Below are 23,187 nucleotides of genomic sequence, written 5' to 3'. Positions count from 1 at the left end.
TTTGTCAGTATCGGAGAAATGGTATAGCTTCTGCTCTAAAGGTGGAATATGTTGTCACTTATCCAACATTTTATTCATATGACTTCCACATACCTCTGTAATGTATGCACTGATGGAAACATAAAACATCTTGACAAACCCAGTGTGTCTGAATTCTGTAATATAATAAACACCTTGGTATCATCCTTCCACCTCGCAGGACGTTTCTGCTTCAATGGCATGCTAATCTAAATAATTATGAAAAATCCGCCTCGATTGCATAAACTACCTGGTGTTTACCTAGGTTTCAGCGTGTGTAACCACGCCTTCTACAGAACAAATATAAATCAGCTTGCCTAAATTGGCATAGTCAAAGGCTAAAATCAACACCTACAGCGGCAAGGCCCCATAATTTTTTTTTTACAAATACGCGGTACATATGTACCAAGTCAATAATATTACTTATCTCAACCCTGTGTGTACTGCCTCGCCCCCAGCCAACATAGGATGGTCACAGGCTCTCCACCGAACTGAGGCACTGCAGGCTGCTCACATGCGCGGCTATCGAAATCACTGCGCATGCGCATGGCCAGGAAACGCTGAAACCTAGGTAAACACCAGGTAGTTTATGCAATCGAGGCGGATTTTTCATAATTATTTCGATGCTTACGATTGCTGACGCGCTGCAATGCTGAAAGTTCTTAAATTCTTACCAGCATGCTAATCTGCTTAACAACAAGTCAAGGATATCCTTTCTTTAAATATCGGAATCCTATAATCTTCAAAATCTGTTTGTTGTTCTTCACTTGATCCTTCTGATACAGTTTCTGTTACTACCTGTACTTAGTTGAATGAAAGGCACTTTCCTTGTCCTGTAACAGTTTATCACGATGTCTAGCGATCTGCATATGCTTTTGCAAGACACGAATAACTACACTTAATCTAACCACTTCATCGTCAAAGCAGGTCTCTGTTGACGGTTCAGATAAACCTGGGACTGGAGCGTTGTTCTGGCTGCTTCTGTGCCACGGGAGTGTTTTACAGCTTTAGACGGATTGTCGAAACTTTGTGGCAGTTTCCTCATCATCGTCAGTTCAGGTGGCTTATTAGGAATGTCAAACAGTGTGGGTACTACATTCCACACGAGTTTATTACTGTCTGCATTCATGAACTGGTTTTGTTCGAAGTGTAGCGAACAAAACTTAACATTATTATAAAGGTAAATTAGGGTATTTTTTCATAAGATCTTCTCGTCTGCTGTTCACTAGCCATTTTCTGCTCCTAAAACGAAACATTAATAATTAATACACATGTTGTTTGCAAGCGAATCCTGGCGATACACTTTAGTAACATTACGTTATATACATCTCACGGTCTATAGGAAACCTAAGAACGGCCGATGTGATATCTTATTCTTGTTGTTGCTGCAATTTATTGCACTACAGACGCTCTTGTTTGTAAAAGAACCATTGTCCAAACCAAAATAAACAACTACTATTCCCTTTCGCTTTCACGATCGCGCCGCATTCAACAGCATTACTTACTGGCCGCTTGGCACGCTGCTGGCGCCGTAGGCAACAAAACCGAGGCGAAGTGTCGCGATTGTTATGTTAGACTGTGGTTTTGGTGACATATTGAGTTGTAGCCTAGTCCACTTTTTTTACATTCGTGCCATAATTTAATCGGTCGATTTCAGCCGAACGCCAGTTGGATTGTACTCAGTTTAGTTGCACATGAACCTGGCCGTAAATAGGTATATCTTTCTTGTGACTTAACCCACCTTTGACAGCTAGAGAGCCTTCAGCATTTCAATCAGTGTGTTCGGTTGGAAGGAGTGGAGATGTGGAAGTTGCGTGTGTATGTGATTTGTAAATGGAAACTTCGACAGAATCATGCATTGTAAACATTTTTGTTTAAAACGGACCGAAGGCGATGAAAACATCGTGTATTTAAAGAGTATACTTCACAATGTTCATTGTCGCTCTTAATCTGGAAGAAATCCGGTGTGCAACAAGTAAAACAATATTTCCTTTCTTTACACTTAATGTTTGAGAAGGGTAAGAGTTTACACTGAAACCTACAGGATGGATGGTATTGTGGAATACCTAAAAAGTCCGAGCTTGGTAGCAAAAATTCAGTTGTATTTTGGCGTGTTTCCGAAGAAAGTACTCCATGACAAATGCGAATTAAACGGACTGACGAAGTCACTTAGCACCTTGCAATCAAAAAGTGCATGTAATATTCATAATAGAGTGGGAAACCAATGTTCTGGTGTTGTTAGTAACGGCCGCTCTGATTCAGAAGGCCTAATAGGTACAGAAAGTAAACAAGACTGTCCGGAAACAGACGTGGATGATGAAACAGTTTCTTCGGAATCTGAAACCGAAGCTAGTGATTATGTCGTTACTAAGTTGTTCTGGCATTATTTGTTCATTGTTGGGACGGCATTAGGTGACGAAATATTTTATGCCTCCTTTATTCCCTTTTGGTTTTGGAACATTGATGGTGCTGTCGGGAGACGAGTTGTTTTAGTGTGGGCAATTATAATGTATATTGGTGAGTGTTTCGGGCGTAATGATATGCATGTTATAGAAAATGTGTAAATTCGTTTGATACATCCTAATTTTCAGGCCAAAGTATTAAGGATGTTGTTCGCTGGCCTCGTCCATCATACCCGGCCATCAGATTGCAAAAAAAGTGGGCACAAGAATATGGAATGCCATCGACTCACGCAATGGTTGGTGTTTCCATACCATTTTCTGTTATCCTGTACACAATGAACCGGTATCAGGTATGATTGACATACTTCAGGCAAGCAATGTAACTAAATTTGAAGCGATAATTTACAACATATACTTTTCTTTCCAGTATTCAGTCACTCTAGGACTCATAGTTGCTGTCGTCTGGTGTACAGTTATATGTGTTAGCCGGCTGTACTTGGGAATGCACTCCGTTCTAGTAAGAGACTATTACACTTTATTTCAGATGCATTTTGTAAGAATTAAGTATTAACAAAAATAAACTGGGAGATTCTCTCAGCAACATTTCACAGCATTATATTCCTATTTCAGGATATTGTTGTCGGTCTTATGTTAGCCATAGCCTTGATGTTTCCCGTAGTTCCCATTGTGGACACGTTAGACCATTATCTTCTTACAAATAAATGGTCACCTGGATTTGTCATGCTGGTGTCCATATTGGTGATGGTGTTTTATCCAAGCAGTGACAGATGGACACCAACTCGGTAAGTACATAACAAATGTTTAATACGTAGACACACATCAGCCATATAACTTAAATCATTCTTATTGGAGTCTGATCAGTTTTGTTTCATGTTGAAAAGTTTGGCTGCCTTGTTATTTAAATATAGTGTGTTATATTTTGATTTCTGAATAACATCCAAATCTATTAAAGTCCTGTATGTTCTCTACAGTATAAAAAAAATAAATTAAATTATAATTTAGAAAATTAAGATGGCCTGGCTTTCTTTAGTGCCATTCATCATTACATAGTAATTTCCATTCCCTTTAATGCTAAACTCTTAACACAAAAGCACGGTAGAGTTTTGGGTGCAAGTGAAATTGTCAGATTGCCAGTACCTTTATATGTATTATGCCTTTGGTAGTAGGAGCTGTATTTCTATAGAAGCTACAACTCCTGCATAATAGTTGTAAAACAAAGCTTAGTGCTATAGACAAAGATAGTTAATTATATCTTAGGCTGTCCAAAGGATAATGGTGAAGCACTAGACTGCTGTGGTAGGATCTTATCAAAAGATATCGGCATTACGGAAGCGTCTGTTTCCACCCGTCTGCTCTGACCCATGATATCATCAGTATGGCAGAAGTGCCTACTTCCAGCATATAAAAATGCCAACAATCATAAAAACTACCCAAGAATGTCTCGCTCCAACAATAAAATGAAACTGATGGGACAGCTGCGGGAAATAGAGGGTTTAGGGTGGGGCAATCTAAATGTATGACAGTACAAAACATCACACCATCCCAAAACAAGTATTATTTAAAAAAATCCCAACTTATGACGTAACAGTACAGCCCCAAAACCAACAGGAATTGTACACTTCACTCAACCTATACAGCTCAAACAAAGTCCACAATACCAAAAAACCAACATCTGCCATTCTGAAAAGGGGAATTGGACGTCCCTTAGACCAGTATAGCTCAAATGAAGCCCTCATTGGCAAAAAACCAACATCCTCATCCATGAAAAGTGGAATCGGACATTTCCCTTGACCTATGTAGCTGAAATGCAGCTTTCTCTACCTACTGACAAAAAAAAAAAAACCTACAAACTTCATACACCTATGTAACACAAACCACCACCAAAACCCCCATAGTCACTAGATCGATTAAAACACAACAGAAATTCTTTAACTATAAATGTCAGTTACCATAGAAAAAAAAAAAAAAAACCACACACACACACACACACACACACACACACACACACACACACACGAAAAGAAAATACATGATGACAAATACCAAACTGACCAGGCCTAACAAAAATTCCAAACGCATAAATAAAAGAAGCAGAAGAAAAAAAACAACTTGCTGAAAACAGTGCAAACACTTCCATATCCACATTACAGCACTGACTGTCCTGACTCAGTCCTTCATTATTGCAGTGATAAACAAGACTTAAATGAACCCAATACCACACTTTAACTCAACACATCAATATCCACCACCAGAGTCCACCGTCAAATACAACAACCCGACTCATCAAAACCACTGCACCGTAGTGCCGTCACACACACCACCATTACGTCATTGGTCAAAGCAGATGGGTGGAATAAGAGGCTTCCAATGATCCAAGATATCTCTTAAAACAAAAATAAATTCTCATTGTATCTTAAGGGTTTCAGTGTCGGAAAGTTAGTGCCCAAACATTTGTGGATCATACAAGAACTGAAATTGGGGGTAGCAAAGTGAAAGCAGAGTGTTGCAAAGGAAGCCAAGGAAGTACTGTCCAGAGATGTGTGACTGTGGCATTGAGAAACAGCTGAAATCACTAAAATTGAACAAGGCACCAGAGCCTGATGGAGTCCTTGTGAGATTGTGTGCAGAATTTGGAACTGGGTTACAGCCTCACTTAATTGTAATGTACTACTTTGGGAGGGAACAGGTATCCAGTTGCAGTTATCTGTACTGTAGTGCAGTCTAAAAAAGGCTACACAAGTATCCAGTCAAATCTTAATTGATTTCAAATTCATAAGTAGCCTGGCAACTTCCTTTAAATGTTCACAAATGTAAAACTAGACGCTTCACAAAGTACAGAAATATAATGTTCTGAGACTGCAGTGAATGAGTCAGAGTTGGAATTGTGCAAATACGTGGGTCTGCTGATTTGTGGGGATGTGAAAGCGAATAATCACAGTAGGTTGTCACAGTGGCAGACTTCAGTTCATTGGTAATGGAAATACAGTAAGCCGATATTGACTCCTTACAGACCATTGGTCAACTGTTTTAGACTAGTTCTCTGGTTTGTCAGATGTATACTAGACAGGAATTAGATAAGACATTGAAAACACAAAAAGGACAGGACGAATAGTTGCTGCTTGGTTTGACTCATAAGGGACCATCACAGAAATCCTGAAAAACCTGAATCCCCTGTGTATCACTCCCTCAGGGAACACAAGGACACCAAGCGTGGTGGCGCAGTGGTTAGCACACTAGACTCGCATTCAGGACAGTGGTTCAATCCCGCGTCTGCCCATCCTGATTTAGGTTTTCTGTGATTTCCCTAAATCTTTCCAGGCAAATATCAGGACGGTTCCTTCGAAAGGGCACAACAGACTTCCTTCCCCGTCCTTCCCTAATCCGATGAGACCAATAACCTCGCTGTTTGGTCCCCCCCCCCCCCCCCCCCCCCCGCGCAAGCAATTCATCCACAAGGACAAAATTACACTAATTACTGTGTTCACAGAGGTGTTTCAGCAGTCATTCTATTTGCACTCCATATGTGAATGGAAAAGGAAGAAACCCTTCATGCACTTTATAGTGGTTTGCAGTTTGTTCTGGATGCATTCACAAGTTTCCATTTTAATGTGCGGTATTGAGTTCGCTTTGCAGGATAGTAATAACCTAGTCCTGTTTTACACACTTTTGCTGCTTGCATTGTTGTAGAGTCTGTTTCATAAAATGTGATGCGCAGAGGAATTAAAGCACACAGTGAAAACAAATAACATTAGTTGTGATATCAGCCACAAGTACCATCCACAGCCAACTGTTGTAACCAGCATTTTTAGCAGTCTGATAACAGTGAACAAAAGGCTCAACCAACCACATTCTCTGGTTGTGAGTACGGTAGGTTTCCTATAAATAATTAGCGGTCAACCACTTTATTCTGATCTAAGTATGTGCAGCACTTATATTTGACATGCTTCCCATGTGTCAGAGTAAAATAGCTATAGTGTTTTTGTTTTCAAGCCACAGGCAGAATTTTTCCCTAGCGGTCTGTATATGTTGTCTGGCAGAGGATGTGACCGATGTTGCTACCGACCGGTATGGCAGTATGATATATTATCATGCGTATTTTTACTATTGAAATATCAACACGCCTGGTGAGCAGTGGTCATTTTTGGGTCGGAATGCTAATGTTTTAATACCTACAAAGATATTAAAAAATGTGAGAGTATAAGACTATGGTACCTTTTTGGTTATCGACTTTACAATCTCTAACCCCCAAATTGCGAGTTTGCTACAATGGTCAGTGTGACAGTATTTGTCATTGACCACTATCCAGTGGTCACTTCAATTTGACCACTGACAAACAATGTATGATGTTGGGCTCTTCGAAGAGCCAACTGGTAGTTGTGTACCTTTGCTTCCATCTTTGTCTCCTCTGTCATACTGCATTGATGAGATTGTGAGGATATCTCTGATGTGATCACTCACACCTCATTTCCGTGAGCCCATTCTGCAGCCAGCCGGTTCTGTAGAGGACCAGAGACATCGCAACAGCTATTCATTATCATTGGAGGGCCTGGAAACATCTTAAATGGCTTCTTTACAGACAATCCTCATCACCTTCAAGTTCGTCAGTGTTAAGGCTAATTATTAACTTAATTGCAGTAAGAAGAAAGGCTGGTAGCACTATGCCTCTCCTTGGGAACATATGTCTCTTCATCACAGGTATGGGCAAAGCTCTGTAGTCTGATGGGTCATTAAAGATTAATTGTCCCATGTTGCCTCTTTCACGGTGATACATCTACTGACGTGCAAATTTTTGCCGAACATCTTGCAGCCCGTTTTGCAACTGCACTGGTGTCCTCTTCTTACACACCTACCTTTCACACACATAAGAACACCAACTTAAAGACTCCATCGAATCAGTGTTGTCAGCTGTATTTGACTTAAAGATATTTTTCCTCTACAATGGTGAGATAGTATCATTGTTCCAGTCTTTAAACTATGCAAAAACCCAGTGTCCATAGACAGCTGCTGACTGATTAGCCTCACCGACGTGCTCTGCAATCTGTTTCAAAGGGTGGTAACTGGCCCTTGCCAATAGAAGTGCATGACACGTGACTTTGCGGCTGAAAACTGGAAGCCTTGGGTTAGAGACCATGACTGCACCTTGTGGATGGCTCCCTGGAGGCACCGCTCAGCAACAACAGTACTGGAGCAGCAGTACGAAATACAGAAGTCGACTGCATACAGAGAAGGTGAGACGGAGGGCCAGACAGCTGCTGCTAGGCCGTTAATGGCCACTAAAAATAGACACACTCAATACAGAGCCCTGCGGGACTCCATTCTCCTGGATATGGATGGAACTATGGGAGTCACCAACTTGGACACGGCAAGTACAGAGTGGCAGGAAGTTTTGGGTAAAAATGGGGAGTGGTCCCCAGAGACCCCACTCATACAGTGTGGCAAGTCGTGTCGTATGCTTTATGCAACTCAAAAAAGACGGCAATCAGGTGGTGTTGCCGTCTAGCAAAGGCTGTTTGGATGGCATACTCGATGGACACAAGGTTATCAGTAGTAGAGGGACTCTGGCAGAAGCCGTTCCGACATGGAGCCAGCAAGCCACGTGAGTTCAGGACCCAACCCAACTGCCAACATACCATACGTTCCAGCAGCTTACAAAGAATGTTGGTGAGGCTGATGGGCCAATAGCTATCCACATCAAGCGGGTTTTTACCGGGTTTGAGCACTGGAATGATGGTGCTCTCCTGCCATTGCGATGGAAAGACGCCATCGCACCAGAGCCGGTTGAAGATGACAAGATGATGACGCTTGTAGTCAAATGAGATGTGTTTAATCATCTGGCTGTGGATGTGATCTGGCCCAGGGGCTGTGTCGGGGCAATGTGCAAGGGCACTGAGGAACTCCAACTCTGTAAATGGGGAGTTACAGGATTCACTGCAGCATGTAGTGAATGAGAGGACCCCTTCCAGCCGCCGTTTGAGTGTGCGAAGAGTTGGGGGGTAATTCTCCGACGCAGGATCTCCAGCAAAGTGCTCAGCAATCGCATTTGTGTTGGTACATAAATCGCCATTTATGTCAAGACCGGGGACAGCTGTTGGAGCCTGGTACCCAAAAAGACGTTTGATCTTTGCCCAGACTTGGGAAGCTGACGTGTGGCACCCAATGGTGGAGACTTATCTCTCCCAACACTCCTTCTTCCATTGTTTGATAAGGTAGCAAACATGGGCACGGAGCCGTTTAAAGGCTATGAGGTTCTCCAGGGAAGGGTGCCGCTGTAGAGCTGGCCGACGCTCCTTAATTGCTTCAGTAACTTCCAGCGACCACCGAGGGGCTGCCTTACTTCTCAGGCACCCTAAAGAGCGAGGGATTACGTTTTCTGCTCAACCATCACATCGATGTTACCGTGTGGGGGAGATTCAGCGGTGACAGTAGAGGTGAAAGTCCCCTACTCCGCCTTGTTCAAAGCCCATCTGGGTAGGTGTCCGTGTGCCTGATGCTGGGGCAGTGACAGGAAGAGGGGGAAGTGATCACTACCACACAGATTGTCATGTGCTCTCCAGTGGATAGATGGGAGAAGTCCTGGGCTGCAAATTGATAAATCAATGGCCGAGTCACTACCATGAGCCACACTGAAATGTGTGGCAGCCCCAGTATTTAAGAAGCAGATGTCAAATTGCGACAGTAAAGTTTTGACATCTCTGCCTCGGCCAGTAAGCATGGTACCACCCCACAAGGGGTTATTGGCATTAAAATCTCCCAGAAGTAGGAAAGGTTTAGGGAGTTGATCAAATAGTGCAGCTAATACATTCAGGGTTACTGCACCATCTGAGGGAAGATATACACTGCAGACAGTTATTTCCTGCGTCGTCCTTATTCTGACAGCCACAGCTTCAAGAGGGGTTTGAAGGGGCACATGTTCACTACAGACGGAGTTTAGGACATAAACGCAAACACCACCTGACATTGGATTATAGTCGCTACGGTTCCTGTGATATCCCTTACAGCCGCGGAGGGCAGGGGTCCGCCTTGCTGGGAACCAGGTTTTCTGGAGGGCAATGCAGATAGCAGATATAAAGCTTAACAGATGCCTTAGCTCAGCCAAGCAGTGGAAAAAACAACCACAGTTCCACTGGAGGATGACATTGTGAGACTGGGAAGGCATGGAACATTCAATGAGGCAGTTTACGCCTCAGTCACCTGCTGCCACTGATTTATTGCCTGATCAGTCTATATCCATTGTTTCTGAGGGTCTGGTAAGATCTAGGTTCTCAGTGGACACCAAAATCCCCACCCCATCCTCAGCTGCAGAGCTTGTAGGTAGCGGTGGCATGGGTGCCACCGCAATTTCCTTGGTCTTAGGGGTTTTCTTTTTGGATTTCTCTCGCTGCTTCTTGGGTTTCCCTGGCTGGGAGGACTTCACTGGCTCAGTCTCCGGGACTGAGGAGGAGCATGAAGCCCTACAATCAGCTGCTTTCGGGCTCTTCAGCCACTGGAGGGGGTCGTCTTTCCCACTAGAAGAAACCTGGGAAGGGAGTGACCCAAGGGACCCCTTCCTAGCGAGAGAAGCCAAAGAAGACTTACACTTCTCCGGCTTAGAATTGGGGACGAATGTCCCCAATGGTAGGGAGGGAAATGCCCCCCCCCCCCCTCCCGCCATCAAGGGGGCAGGTGTAGTCTTCCAGTTCTGAGAGGTCACCTAGGTTGGCAGAGCTGATTATGCCAGAACTGTTGGAGCAGCGGTGTAAGACAATATCATACGCACAGGATGCAGGCGTTCAAATTTTCTCTTAGCCTCAGTTTAGGTCAGTCGGTCCAGGGTCTTGTACTCCATGATTTTCCTTTCTTTCTGGAGAATCCTGCAGTCAGGCGAGCAAGGCAAATGGTGCTCTCCGCAGTTGACACAGATGGGAGTCGGGGCACGTGGAGTATTGGGATGTGATGGGTGTCCGCAATCTCGGCATGTGGCGCTGGAAATACAGCGGGAAGACATATGGCCGAGCTTCCAGCAGTTAAAGCACCGCGTCGGGGGAGGGATATAGGGCTTTACATCATACTGGTAGACCATCACCTTGACCTTCTCGGGCAATTTATCACCCTCAAAGGCCAAGATCAACGCACCAGTGGCAACCTGATTATCCTTCGGACCTCCGTGGACATGCTGGACGAAATGTACACCTCGCCGCTCTATATTGGCGTGCAGCTCATCGTCGGACTGCAAAAATGGTCTCTGTGAAATATGATACCCTGGACCATATTTAAGCTCTTACGTGGCGTGATCGTTACAGAAACATCCCCCAGCTTGTCACAAGTGAGTAACGCCCGTGAATGGGCGGAAGATGGTGTTTTGATCAAGACTGACCCATATTTCATTTTGGACAAGCCCTCCACCTCCCCGAACTTGTCCTCTAAATGCTCAAAAAAAAAACTAAGGCTTCGTCATGAAAGATTCCCCATCAGCTCTCGAACATACAAGGTACCAGAGCGAATAAGATCCACTGCCATCCTTAGCCTGACGTTCCCCCCCATGGTGTGGCCAGGGACGGGAACGATTTGTGGTCGTACTCCTGTGTGTTGAATTGAGCTCGTGTTCGCTTAGAGACTGCTGGTGTTTCATCACTAGCAAGAGATGATGAACTACGCTTCATCGCGTGTCATCCGTCCTGATGCCGCCGACTCCAACCAGGGGCCCTCCTCACGGGTGCCACCCAGCTGCTGCAAAGGCCACATGGCAGGATGGCCATTGCCAGGAGTCCTGATGCCCCAGGGTGATGGGCATCTACCTCTTGGCATACGTGGAGAGTTAACGGCGCAGGCATCAGCAGAGTGATCCCTGTGTGGTCAGGGGGCTACAACCATCAGGGTACATGGCGGCCCCACCACAACGGACTGGTTACCGTGCTGGATATTAGGTGCAAAGAAGTCCATGGTCATTCTCGACGCAGAAATTGACACTGCATAGTGCATGGTGGAAAATGCATCCAGGGAGGTGTTCTCGCCCAATAGATGGAGAATAGGCAGGACTGCAATGCGATGACGAGAAAGTGGGCTAAAGATCTCAATGCGTGAAGGACACGATGCACCTTGTAAGGCGCCCTTCCCCAATTGGCTCGCCCTTCAGGAACATTTTGAAGAATGGAGGTCAAACCCTACAGGGGACCATCACATAAAGGCTGAAAAATGGTCAGTTGGAGACCACCTGTCCAGTAAGCCGTACTGGTAAGAAGACAAAAGGTCCTGAGATTCAAGGACTCAAATACCTTGGAGCCAAATCAATTAACACGTGGAGGAGATAGTGGTGTTATGGGCAACTGAAGTGTTGAAGCCATTGGTTAGGGTGGAATCGGGGCCAGGAGGTGAATCACAGGAAGAAAAGATGGCCAGAAGAAGCTCCCATTCAGTAAAAGGCTCATTGTAGGATTTCACCTCACAAGGGTGAAACATAAGTGGGAAGCTTCAGCCCATTGTTTCCGGAGGAAGTGGAAGGCAGATGAGTAAGAGGGTGACACCAATGCTTTTGTAAAATACGTTGTGAGGTGTTCCACAAGAACTGATGGATCTGGCCATCTGGAAGGGCAGAATGGAAGACTGCTGCTGACAGCCTTGGAGGGTATGGAGTGTAGCCTACATCTGTGACGAAGGGACAGAAGAACCTATAGAGGAGACAGAGTTCCCAATATACCTGTTTGCTCTATTTTATTAAGTAATGGGCTTTGGTGCAAAGATGTTTGAAGGTAATAAGACTGGTGTAGGACGGGTGCCACTTACGATGTTGTAAGGTGCGACGATCATGTGTAGGGGTGGCAATGGCATGCTCCACCAAGGAACTGGCCGACGGTGAACTGGGCCTGTCAAGTGGGGAATGGCAATGCCAGCAGTGCGGATTATCTTACTGGACACATCACAGACAACTTCATCAATACAACCTGCAAAGAAGGTGGAAGGTATATGGAGGCCAATGAGCATGATGGAAGGCCCAGTGGGGTAACATGGTCAGCAGGAAGCATGAAGGGAACAAGAGAATCAACGAGAAGTGGTCACTAATTCATCGCATGCAGTCAGGGTAAGAAATGAAGAAGGGAAGGGGAAGAGTGATAGATCAATGGCAGAAAAGTGCCTTATAAAACACTAAAATGGGTAGGGAAACCATCATTAGAAAGGCACAGGTCGTGGTCCGCAAGAAAGTGGCCAATGAGGAGCCCCCCAATTAGATGAAGAAGCACTGCCCCACAAAGGGTGATGGGCATTAAAATCTCCAAGGGAGAGGAAAGGAGGGGGGAGCTTTTGGAGGAGGACAGGTAGGGCAGCAGATGTAGATGTCCTGCCAGGAGGGAGACAGAGATTGCAAACTGTGTTGGCAGAGTCCAAGTGGAATCCGTATACTAACAATATGTCTATGGAGTAATGTGCAAACACCACCAGAAGCTCTCAAAGGGCTGACCCAGTTCTGACAGCAAGCAAGACACCCAAGAAGGGTCACTGAGTGCGTTGCTTATTCTGGAGCATTGGAAGTTGCGGCAATGGCTGCCATGCCAGATGGCCCTTGCTGTGGCTGGATGGCTCCTATGGGGAAAGCCCCTGATTGGAGAGGGTAGTATCAGGGTGGATGCTTAGCGCATGATGCATATCAAGCTGCAAGAATCTGGCCATTCTCAAATGGCTCTCTCTTCAAGTGGTAAAGGATCATTGACTGGTGCTTCGTATGATCCTGCCATCTGCTATCTGTCCTCTCCATGGGAGAGTGGGGAGATGGACCATTCTGGTCCCTGGGATAGCATCTGGAGGTGTCTGCACTTTGGTTTGCATCAGTGTTATTGGTGACTGGATCCCCCTTTGTACCACCCTGGAAGTACCCACATTGGGCATTCCGCAGAGCCAGTTCCTTTATGTGTGTCTGCTGTGCACTTCTGCACCTCCCTTGGATTGCGTTGATGCGGTTGTGCAAGATGTATTTGACACTATTCTTCACGCTGCTGGCACTGCTGTCACCCTATCCACAGGTCCCCCTCATTGTCGACCGAAACCATGGTGGACCGAGGACATATCAGTCACTATCCAGAACTGCTGACAGACACTACAACAATTTAAATGACACCTTTCACAGACTAATCCTATCACTTTTAAGCATCTCCGTGCTAAGTCTCGCTACCTTATTGAGCAGAGTAAAAAGGAATATTGGGAGTGCTACGTTTCCTCCCTGGGGATGTATGCCACTTCATCATAGGTTTCATCCAGACTCCGTAGCCATCTGGCCTGCCAGCGACAATCAACTGTCCAGGGTCTTCTCTTACAGGGTGCTCTGTGTACTGATCCATTAGTCCTTGCTGAACACTTCGCAGCAGCATTGGTGTCCCCTCCTGTTCTGCTACCTTTCCCCGGCAGTATTGACTAGTTGAAACTCCCCTATGTTTCAGTCCTCACCAAGCTGAAGCCTACAATGAACCCTTCACTGAATGGGAATTCTTGCAGGCTCTTACCTCTTCACATGACTCAGCCCCAGGCTCAGATTCCAACCACAACCAGATGGTCCAAGACTTGGACATTACCCAGAGGCAACATTTACTTAGGGTCTTCAACCGCATTTGGCTCATTGGGTGTCTTCCCCTTGTAATGGTGAGACAGCATAGGGATACAGAGCAACATCTCTTGACAGCTACTGACTGATTAGCCTCACCGACTTACTTTGTAAACTGCGTGAGAAGATGGTTAGCTTCTCATTATGTTGGGTACTCGAATCTCAGGGCCTGTTGTCTCCATATCAGTGTGGCTTCCAGGAAGGACGATCTACAACGGACCATTTTCTTAGTTTGGAAACAGAAATCTGACGGGTCTTTGTAAACTCAGATACCTTGTCACAGTCTTCTTTGACCTACATAAGGTATACGACATGGCTTGGTGCCATCACATTTTCGTTACAATCCATGACTGGGCCTTTCATGGCTCCCTTCAGATTTTTATCCTTGAGTTTTTACCCCACCGGCGCTTCCAGGTTAGAGTTGGCACTTCACTTAGCACCCCTCGTATCCAGGAAAACAGTATCCCACAGGATTCTGTATTAAGTGGCACTTTCACCAACAGTGAGCTTGTAACTTCTGTTGGACCTCTGGTTACCCCAGCATTGTATGACGACAGATTTTTGCATCTGGTGCAGCTCTCACTTGGTGGCATCTGCTGAATGCCAGCCCTCTGTGTGGGCAATTTCCCATGGCTTCCAGTTTTCTCCCTGAAACCCCCAGTACACCCTAATTAATGCTCTCTGTCTCCTGGCCCACGTATCTTGGGGTGCAGACTGTGCTATTCTTCTCCATCTTTACTGTGCTTTGGTTTTGTCCACACTATATTATGGATGTCAGGCTTATGGCTAAACGGCTCTTTTCACACTGGAACTACTTGACTGTCTTCATCATTATGGGGTGTATCTGGCAATCGGTACATTTCACACTATTCCCACTGCAGAAGCAGAGATTCCCCCTCTACAAATACGATGGAGCCCACTTCTGGTTTCTTAGACAATTGCCATTTGATGATTTCCTGACCATACCTTGTACCCCTTCCTCTTTGCAAGCAAGGGATGTCTCCTTCCTGATACCTGCCCTTGGGTGGGATTGCTGGTTGGAATGCGTCTCACTTCCCCCTGTCAGGATCTCCATTTCCAATCACTGGAATGTGCTCCATATATTTCCTCCCGCACCCCTCCCCCCTCCCACCCATGGATGTTACCTAGATTAGGACCAACCTGTTCCAGTATTCTAATGTCTCTGTCACCCCTATGATATTCAAGTGTCTTGTATATTCCATACTCGAAGAGCTCCAGGGTGGTACCATCTTCTACACTGATGGTGCTAAACTATAGGAAAGACAGGATATGCTGTTACATCTCCTGCTGGCATGGAACACTATTTACAGCCAGGGTCATGTGTGTTCACAGCAGAGTTGCTAGCTACTAACAGAAGCCTCCATTTTGTTACTCAGCCCTACCTTCACAGTGTTTTAATAAGTACCGACTCCATGAGCAGCCTGCAGGCTATAGACCAATGCTACTCGCGTCACGCTTTGGTCTGTGCTATCCATGACCTCTCTGCCCTTAGCTGTGCAGCCTGCTCAGTTGTCTTTCTCTGGGTCTCAAGTCATGTGGGCATCCCAGGGAATGAAGTGGCTGATCATTTGGCTAGTGGTGCAGATACTTGAGCCCCATTTCCTTTCGTGATTCCAGGTGCAGATATAGGGATACAAATTAAATCTCACTTTGCACAAAAGTGGAATGACATCTGGTGTGCTACTGCTCTTAGTAGTAAACTCCACACAATTGAAGTGACTACTGCAGGTTGGCACTCATCCTTCCACTCATCTCGGAAGGAGCCCACTGTCTTATGCCATCCATGTATCAGTCATATGGATGCACTCATTGTTTTCCCTTGTGTAACAAGCCACCCTCACAGTGTGACTGTGGAGTCACTCACGGTATCCCATATATTGGTGAAATGTCCCCTTCTTTTGGCACTTCGTACTAAGTATAGCATTCCAGATTTCTTGTCTTTAATATTAGCAGACGATTCACAGATGGTTGAACTGCTCTTCAGTTTCCTATGTAAAAGTGGTTTTTATTTTCAGTTATAAGATTTTGCTTTACTCCTGGAGCAGAGCAGGATGGTTATGGTTGGGGCTTCTGTTCCAGTTTTCCAGTTTTTATGCCGTTTAAGCATTGGTCATACCTGACTCACCCATTGTTTCCTCCTATGTAATGACCCATCCTCACAATGTGGTTTTGGAGCCGGACTGACAATATCCCAGATACTGGTGGAACGTCCCCTTCTTTCGGCCCTCCGTGTTAAGTATAGTCTTCCCGATTCCTTAAATTTAATGTTGGCAGATGATCCACGGATGCTTGAACTGGTTCCCAGTTTCATCTGTGAAAGTGGTTTATATTTCCAGATATAAAGTTCTACTTTAGTCGTGGAGCAGGGGCAGGTTGGTTGTGGTTGGGACTTCTTTTCCAGTCTTCTTGGTCTGTAACCCCATAACCACCCCCATTTTTCCAGTTTTTAGATTTGGTCTTACTTTTTATGCCTTTTACTGTGTGTGTTTAATGTTTATTATTATATAATGTGACTCCTCTGATTGGACCTGTCCACTTTTAGCGGACTGTCTTTCTTCTGTGACTAATTTCAGAATTGCGCGACTGATGACCTCACTGTTTGGTCCCATAACCCCTCTCAATTAATCAAACAGTCAGTCCTGTGCCATAAGTTCGCCTCATTTAATAGTGGTACTGAATTGGCTTTAATGAAACAATTATCTGGTTGGTCCAATTCATAGATGCCATTATCAAGTGTGCTTTTGCAAATAGATTCTTTTTCGTACTGTAAATATGACAGCCTCATTTATCACAAATTTTCTGTGCTGTGTCACTATTCATGAAGTGGTAATGCTTTTCATCCTTCACTTCTTAAAGCAATTTTGTTTAATAGTCTCCAGTTATTGGCATATTGGAATTCTTGAAGCACATAATCATTGATTTGTAGTGATCCAGTAATCCATCCCATACAATGCACCCTACCCACTCATTTTTCACTTTGAAATTCAAAGTATTTAACTTATTGGAAGTGAAAATTATTTTGGATGCATATTGTTTTCACTTTGAAATTCAAAGTACTTAACTTATTGGAAGTGAAAATTATTTTGGATGCATATTGTTCTACTAATTTGCAGTTCTCCATTCAAGTTTTAAGGAGTGCATCCAGCAAACCAGTTCTTAAGTAAAGTCCAGAATCTTCATGTACCTGTTTTAATTTTCCCCTTATGCTGTTGTTGTGTTCTGCAGGTGCATGTAAATTGCTGACTCAACTGATATTATTTCCACTCTAATATCACACACTTTTGACTCGCCCTTTATTTCACCTGAGATGCGGTCCCATAGCTTCACATGCTGAAGATATGATTTGATAGCAGTTAGCTGTGTCTTGTAATTCTCTCTTCCTTTCAGTTTCTTTGTTAACTGTTAGGAATTCAGTCCCGTAATTCCAGTTTCAAATATATCACTGATCTTCATTTTGTTTTGTGATTTTTATCAAACTGCATTTACTGTGTATGGTGGGCTCGTAACCTGTGTGTTTTTTTGCTTCGATACTCAGTAAAGCAATTAAAGAAAGTGATAAAAGTTTAAAGAAAAACATAAGAACCATTTTATTGTAAAAAAAATGTGCACACAGTATTCAGAATGAACAGATAACCTAGAATAAAAAGCTTACATGGAAAAATTAACAGCTAAGAGCATATATGAGGGTTGGAAATTTAATAGTGGCAACTATTTATTTACAGCTCATACAAAATAGGTACATGTTTCCAAGTTTTACTGACCTTCAAAGTAGTCACCATCATTTTGTATAATCCATTGCCAGTGCTGTGAAAGTCGTAGGATGTTCGTAACAGTGCCAGTTGTGTTGACAGTTCGAGCGGCGTGGTCTATTGCCCGACGAATTTGTAACAGTTCTAAAGCGAATGCCGTGAAGTTTTTCCTTCAGTTTAGAAATCTAGTTGAACTTACGAGGGCTTAAGTCAGGGGAGTGCAGTAGGTGGTTAGCACTTAGCAGCCCCATCAGTCAAACAAATCAGTAACAGCTTACACTGTACATGCTTGAGCATTGTCCTGCAAAATGATGGTTGGGTCCTGCAGAAAGTGTCCTCACTTCTGTCTCTATGCTGTTCATTTTTGGAACGCAACCTACAACCACCTTTATTGATAGTGACAAATTAATTTCTTTTTATACATTTCAGTGTGAAATATAATACACTGTGTACAAAATCAAATGAAAGCCTTCTAGTGAAACAGCTGAGAGAATTTTAATGTATGTGAGATTCTAAACATTTTTTTGGTATCAGCTATTTCTATAAGGAAAGGTAATGTCGGAGGAGGGTGTCCCATTACAATATCCCCCTCACAAAATTTGAAAACAGTGTGTTTACAATATTTTGTGAGACTATAAGGTTTGTCAAACGGTGTACAAATTGATGCCAAAAGGTAGATTATAGTTGTATAGAAGTATCCAATACATAATATATTATGGAAAACATAGGAAAGATATCTATTCAAGTCATAATCTATACATATATCAGGATAAGGCATTCAGATTTTCAGATCTGGATCTGTGGAGCATACTGTCACAAGACAAATAACACAAGGTCAAAACTACAACATTGCAACACAAAACTATAGAAATAAATACAGAGATAATGTGAATTACTAGAATTACAATTTGCAAGTTTACATACATAAAATCACTCGTTCAAAATCTTCAAAAGAGAAGAGAAAAATTTCAGAGCCTAAGTGTATGACGAGTGAGCAGACTTGAAAACTCATGACGACGGGTACAGACCAGAAGAATATACCCACAGTCTTGAGTAGGAATCAATCAGCCACATAAACCATAGTATTTAAGGATATGTTGATTCATTAAAGGACAAAATAATGAAAAAAATATTAGGGCCTAAGTTTGGGGATCAACCCATGAAACCAAACTACACCGGGTACAAACCAGTAAAACATGTTTCGACACAACAAACTGAATAAAGCTCATAATCAATCAGTAAGTTCAATTATGTTATGTATCTAGCCTCAGTCAATGGTTGTAAGCTCTACTATACTAGTGTCACACACGCACACACACACACACACACACACACACACACACACACACACACACACACAATTGCAATGACCAGGGGTACCCAAAACAGAGTTAAGCATAAACCTGCCCACAACTCAAGTTCCAATCAGATGCAATATTGTAATACTCAGGATAAATACAGGCAAACAGAGTCATAGTTAGCTTTGAATGATGACATAATTGAGTAGCCTGAGGACCAAACTCAGTGTATGAAAGCAGACATGTACACATCTTGTTATATTGTCTATACTAGTAAATGTCTTCCACACTATTTGCTAATTGTCCATACAAACTAACCTACATACATAAAAGCCTAGAAGGTTCATTTACAATTGATAAAAAATAAAATACATGCTGATTTAAAGTTACATGATGTATTGGAAAGTCAATCACCCTACTTGAAAAAACATGCATTAACGCAGAATAACACTGTTTTTGGCAGTCTTGGCTAATAATTCACAAATATCAGTCACAGTATGTTGTTAAAGATGCTTGAGTACATTACCCAGCACCTATGATCTCTTGTAAGTGGACTGGTACAGCCATTCAGCACTGTGGGGAGGGGATCCGCCCACATCTCTCATTTTCCACCTCAGAGTTCTCATCGCATGCTCCAATGGATAAGCAACTTCCTGCCTAGCATTCACATCAAATTCTGAAACGTGTTTTGTGTACTAAATACACTATTCAGTACCTTCTTCACATCACACAAGGTATGCTCTCCCTCTCCCTAGTCCTTTTTCAAGTAGACCTTCTTTTGCAGGGTTCAGGCCTTCTGCTATGTGTAAGGCTTGAGGGCATATCTCTGTCTGATAATGTCTTACTTTCGTAGTGGTTGAAAGATTCTTTGTGTTTTGGATGGTTGTAGTGAGTGAGTGCGCACGCTATATTAGTGTTGTTTATTTGTGCTCCCATAGCTGCTGCGTCTGTCAGACCAGGTTTTACCATTTAAGTTTAATCTCTCTGCCTTCTGATGTCATCCTGCTAGAAGCTGTTTTTGTTATTTTGTTTTCTCAATTCCCTTTGTGCACAAAATTAAATACACAATGTTTTGGTTGTGGTAATGTGTGTAAATTGCTTTTAAAATCTTTTGGAGTATGTGTAATTATTGACTGGTTGACATTTTCTTTTCCAGTGGTGATACAACTATTGTCGTAAGTGTTTCTACTGGAATTCTGATTGGAGCATGGTTAAATTATCAGCTTGGCAATCTGTATGAATCATCTTTGTCACCTCCATACACCATCATTTGGCCTTCGTATGAGATGTTGGGATTGGCAACACTGAGAACTGCTATTGGGTTTTGTTGCTTGATAGCTACAAGAGCTGTGGGGAAATCTGCTTCATATGCCACGGTCTGTGCCTTACTTCGCCTCAGTTCTAAAGAAATCAGAGAATCGCAGTACAGCATTGAAAATAAGCAGAAGATTATTGTCGAAATAAGTTATAAATATATCACTTACTTTTTGATGGGAATTAACACAGCATATTTGTTACCAAATGTTTTTCGCTTGATAGGAATAGAAAGGCCAACATTTTATACAGAAATATAGATTTTTCATGTTCCTTTGTGTACATCACAGATCTCAAAAATAATCTTTTATGCATATGATAATGTTTTGTTGTCTCTATCATTTCTGTAACAAGATACATAAAATTCAGATATATTTTTAATCCTCGGATTCTCTTTGAATAATAGTAATCATACTTGTTTTTGCCTTAAAAATTTGCGTAGAAGACTGTAGAAACAATTTTCTGTGATTGGCACAGTTAGATCTTCACCATGTTTGTGAAAGGCTTTCCTTCTTTTAGTCTTTATTGGCAGTTAGGAACCGTAATCCTAGTCATTAAATTATAGACATAATGTAGCTCCAAAAAATTCAAAGTTCTGTTAACATACTGCCTGTATCCCTGCTGTTTAATCAACTGCTTATTTATTGGTGCATTTATCTGCCATTGGTAATGTTTTTTTGAAGCATGTATTTACAGAACAAAAATTGCCTCAGTTCACAAGTAACAAGTTGATTATTTGTATTAATCTGTATGAAGGAATATTAACATCTTATTTGATGAACAATGAGTATTAAAGCTAGGTTAAATATTAAATGTTATAGACTATAATGACATGATGAATCACTGATTTTGCTTTATATGTAGTCCAGTTTTTTTGTAATTATTTGCAACCATTTGACACAGATGGTGTATTTAGATTAATTTGTCGGAATCTTGCCTCAGGAGCTATAGCTGATTGTTAAAACTGTGATGCTAATGCATTTAAATATGTTGTATAGATTTTGCTGTAATGATTAAGTTATTTATTTTTTACCTTGTAAGTTATTGGTGCAATGTGATCTTATTTAAGGTGCCAACATGAACAGTGTGGGGGATGGCTTCTTTTTGTCAGCCTTTTGCTTTTTGACAGCAACCTGTTCAGTTAGTCCAGCTTCTGTCGTAGATTACAGCTCATTCTCCAGAGAAGACACCTGTTCCTCTAGTTCAGTTTGTACGACCTGCGATGCTTCCAATCCAGATTTCAGGAGCATGACCACTTATCAGGATCAAATGAGGATGTCCGTATAAAACTGAATTCTTCTTCTTCTGCATTTCTTTCAGTGGGGAATTTTCTGCTATTAAACAGAGTAACTGCTTTTCTAATTTAAAAATGTTTTACTTTAATGAAATGTACCATGGCTTTTTTTTTAAAAATGTGTAACTGTAACAGGGAATTCCAAAACACAGCCAGTGACGGTTGCTGTTATTATCATACACAAAGCATTATCAGATAATACTTCATACGTCTTTCCAGTTCCATCATTTCTGTGAATGTCTTGTGCACTGTCCTCAGACATAGTATTCTCCTGTAGTTTTGTTCATTTGGTTAGCAGGCCAGACTATCCACCAGTTTATCCTAGTTAGACAGGCAGATGATTAAGACATCCCAGTGAAGTCACTTCCAATTGACTCACAAACATCTGCCTTGTGACCAATCTGATCTGGGTCAACTGCCACATGATATTATACCTCTTCCAGTGATTGGTCCCTATCCCAGGGAGAAGGTACTTGCACAATATCTTCAGAACCCAATTTCTCTTTGTTTTGCATTTCTTCCCCTTCAAACTATTTTCTTTGAGAAACACAATCAGTTTCTCCTTCTGTGACTGAAGAAACAAAACCAAGATTGGATGTGCTATTAAGTGTTGAAAGAACTGATTCTGATAGCTTTGCAAAGAAACCATCTTTTGTCTCTTGTCTCTTACCTTAAGTCCCTCTTTTGATGCCAAAGTTTCTTGAAACTGAATACCTTGACTTTCTGCACATCAGTTGAGTGAAGTTCTAAGCTAATGCTTATTTCTGTTACTCATTTAACCTGAACTGATTGTTATCTTTTCCACTAGGAAAATCTACATGATACTGTTCAATAGCCATAGGTAACTTTGCTATATCACCTTTTGGTAAATATCCTTCTTTTAATCAAAAAATATTTTCTTCATTGTAATTGTCAGAGTTGCCACTGCATCTGAATCAAATTCTCCAGCAATGTTTGAGATAGTAACATTCTTTGAATCTTCAGTTCTGTCAACTTCCAGTAGTTCTTAGGAACTTTCTTATCTTTTAAAATATAGAAAATTTCATATATAAAACTTTTATTATATATTACTATATGTATCAATGAAAAATATTGTGAATTATATTCATGGCATTTGAAAGAAGTACCTGATACTTTAAAGTTTGTATTTATCATTTCACATGTGGTTGTGTGGTGTATCAATGATTTACAGGCTTTAAACATTTTATACAATAAAATATTTATGGTGATTATGTTGCAATTGTTAGTTTTATTGAAGACAACCTGCAAATATGACCATCATAATCATGCAAAGTTAGTAACATGTGAAGCTTTAGAAACTACATATGAAATATTAAGATCTGGCGGATTTACACCAGTTACACATTAGAATATACACTTCAGTACACAGAATTGTACATTCCTGTTGTGTCAAGAGTGATGTTGGCATGGAGTAGCATATGTCTAATTGCAGTCTGCTCACAGTCCCATGATTTGAAAGTATAGTGGAAGATGTCTTGTGTGT

The 23,187-nt window shown here is 42.3% G+C and overlaps 1 protein-coding gene across 1 annotated transcript; it reads left to right on the top strand.

Moving 5' to 3' along the window:
* Positions 1-1,773: 1,773 nt before the first annotated feature.
* Positions 1,774-22,802, top strand: LOC124802500 (sphingosine-1-phosphate phosphatase 2-like). The gene is made up of 5 exons (XM_047263319.1): positions 1,774-2,535; positions 2,610-2,770; positions 2,848-2,937; positions 3,051-3,223; positions 20,232-22,802. Exons 1-5 carry the CDS (start codon positions 2,064-2,066, stop codon positions 20,647-20,649), a joined length of 1,314 nt encoding a protein of 437 aa, XP_047119275.1. The 5' UTR covers positions 1,774-2,063; the 3' UTR covers positions 20,650-22,802.
* Positions 22,803-23,187: the final 385 nt, after the last annotated feature.

Source organism: Schistocerca piceifrons, chromosome 6 (genome assembly GCF_021461385.2).
Source record: "Schistocerca piceifrons isolate TAMUIC-IGC-003096 chromosome 6, iqSchPice1.1, whole genome shotgun sequence".
NCBI lineage: Eukaryota > Metazoa > Arthropoda > Insecta > Orthoptera > Acrididae > Schistocerca > Schistocerca piceifrons.
This window is presented reverse-complemented; position numbering and strand designations above follow the sequence as displayed.

Excerpts from the sequence above, each read along its gene's own strand:
- LOC124802500 (XM_047263319.1), top strand. The coding sequence starts at position 2,064 with ATGGATGGTATTGTGGAATACCTAAAAAGTCCGAGCTTGGTAGCAAAA. Across the intron at positions 2,536-2,609 it reads GGCAATTATAATGTATATTG|GCCAAAGTATTAAGGATGTT; the intron begins GTGAGTGTTTCG and ends CCTAATTTTCAG. Across the intron at positions 3,224-20,231 it reads GACAGATGGACACCAACTCG|TGGTGATACAACTATTGTCG; the intron begins GTAAGTACATAA and ends TTTCTTTTCCAG.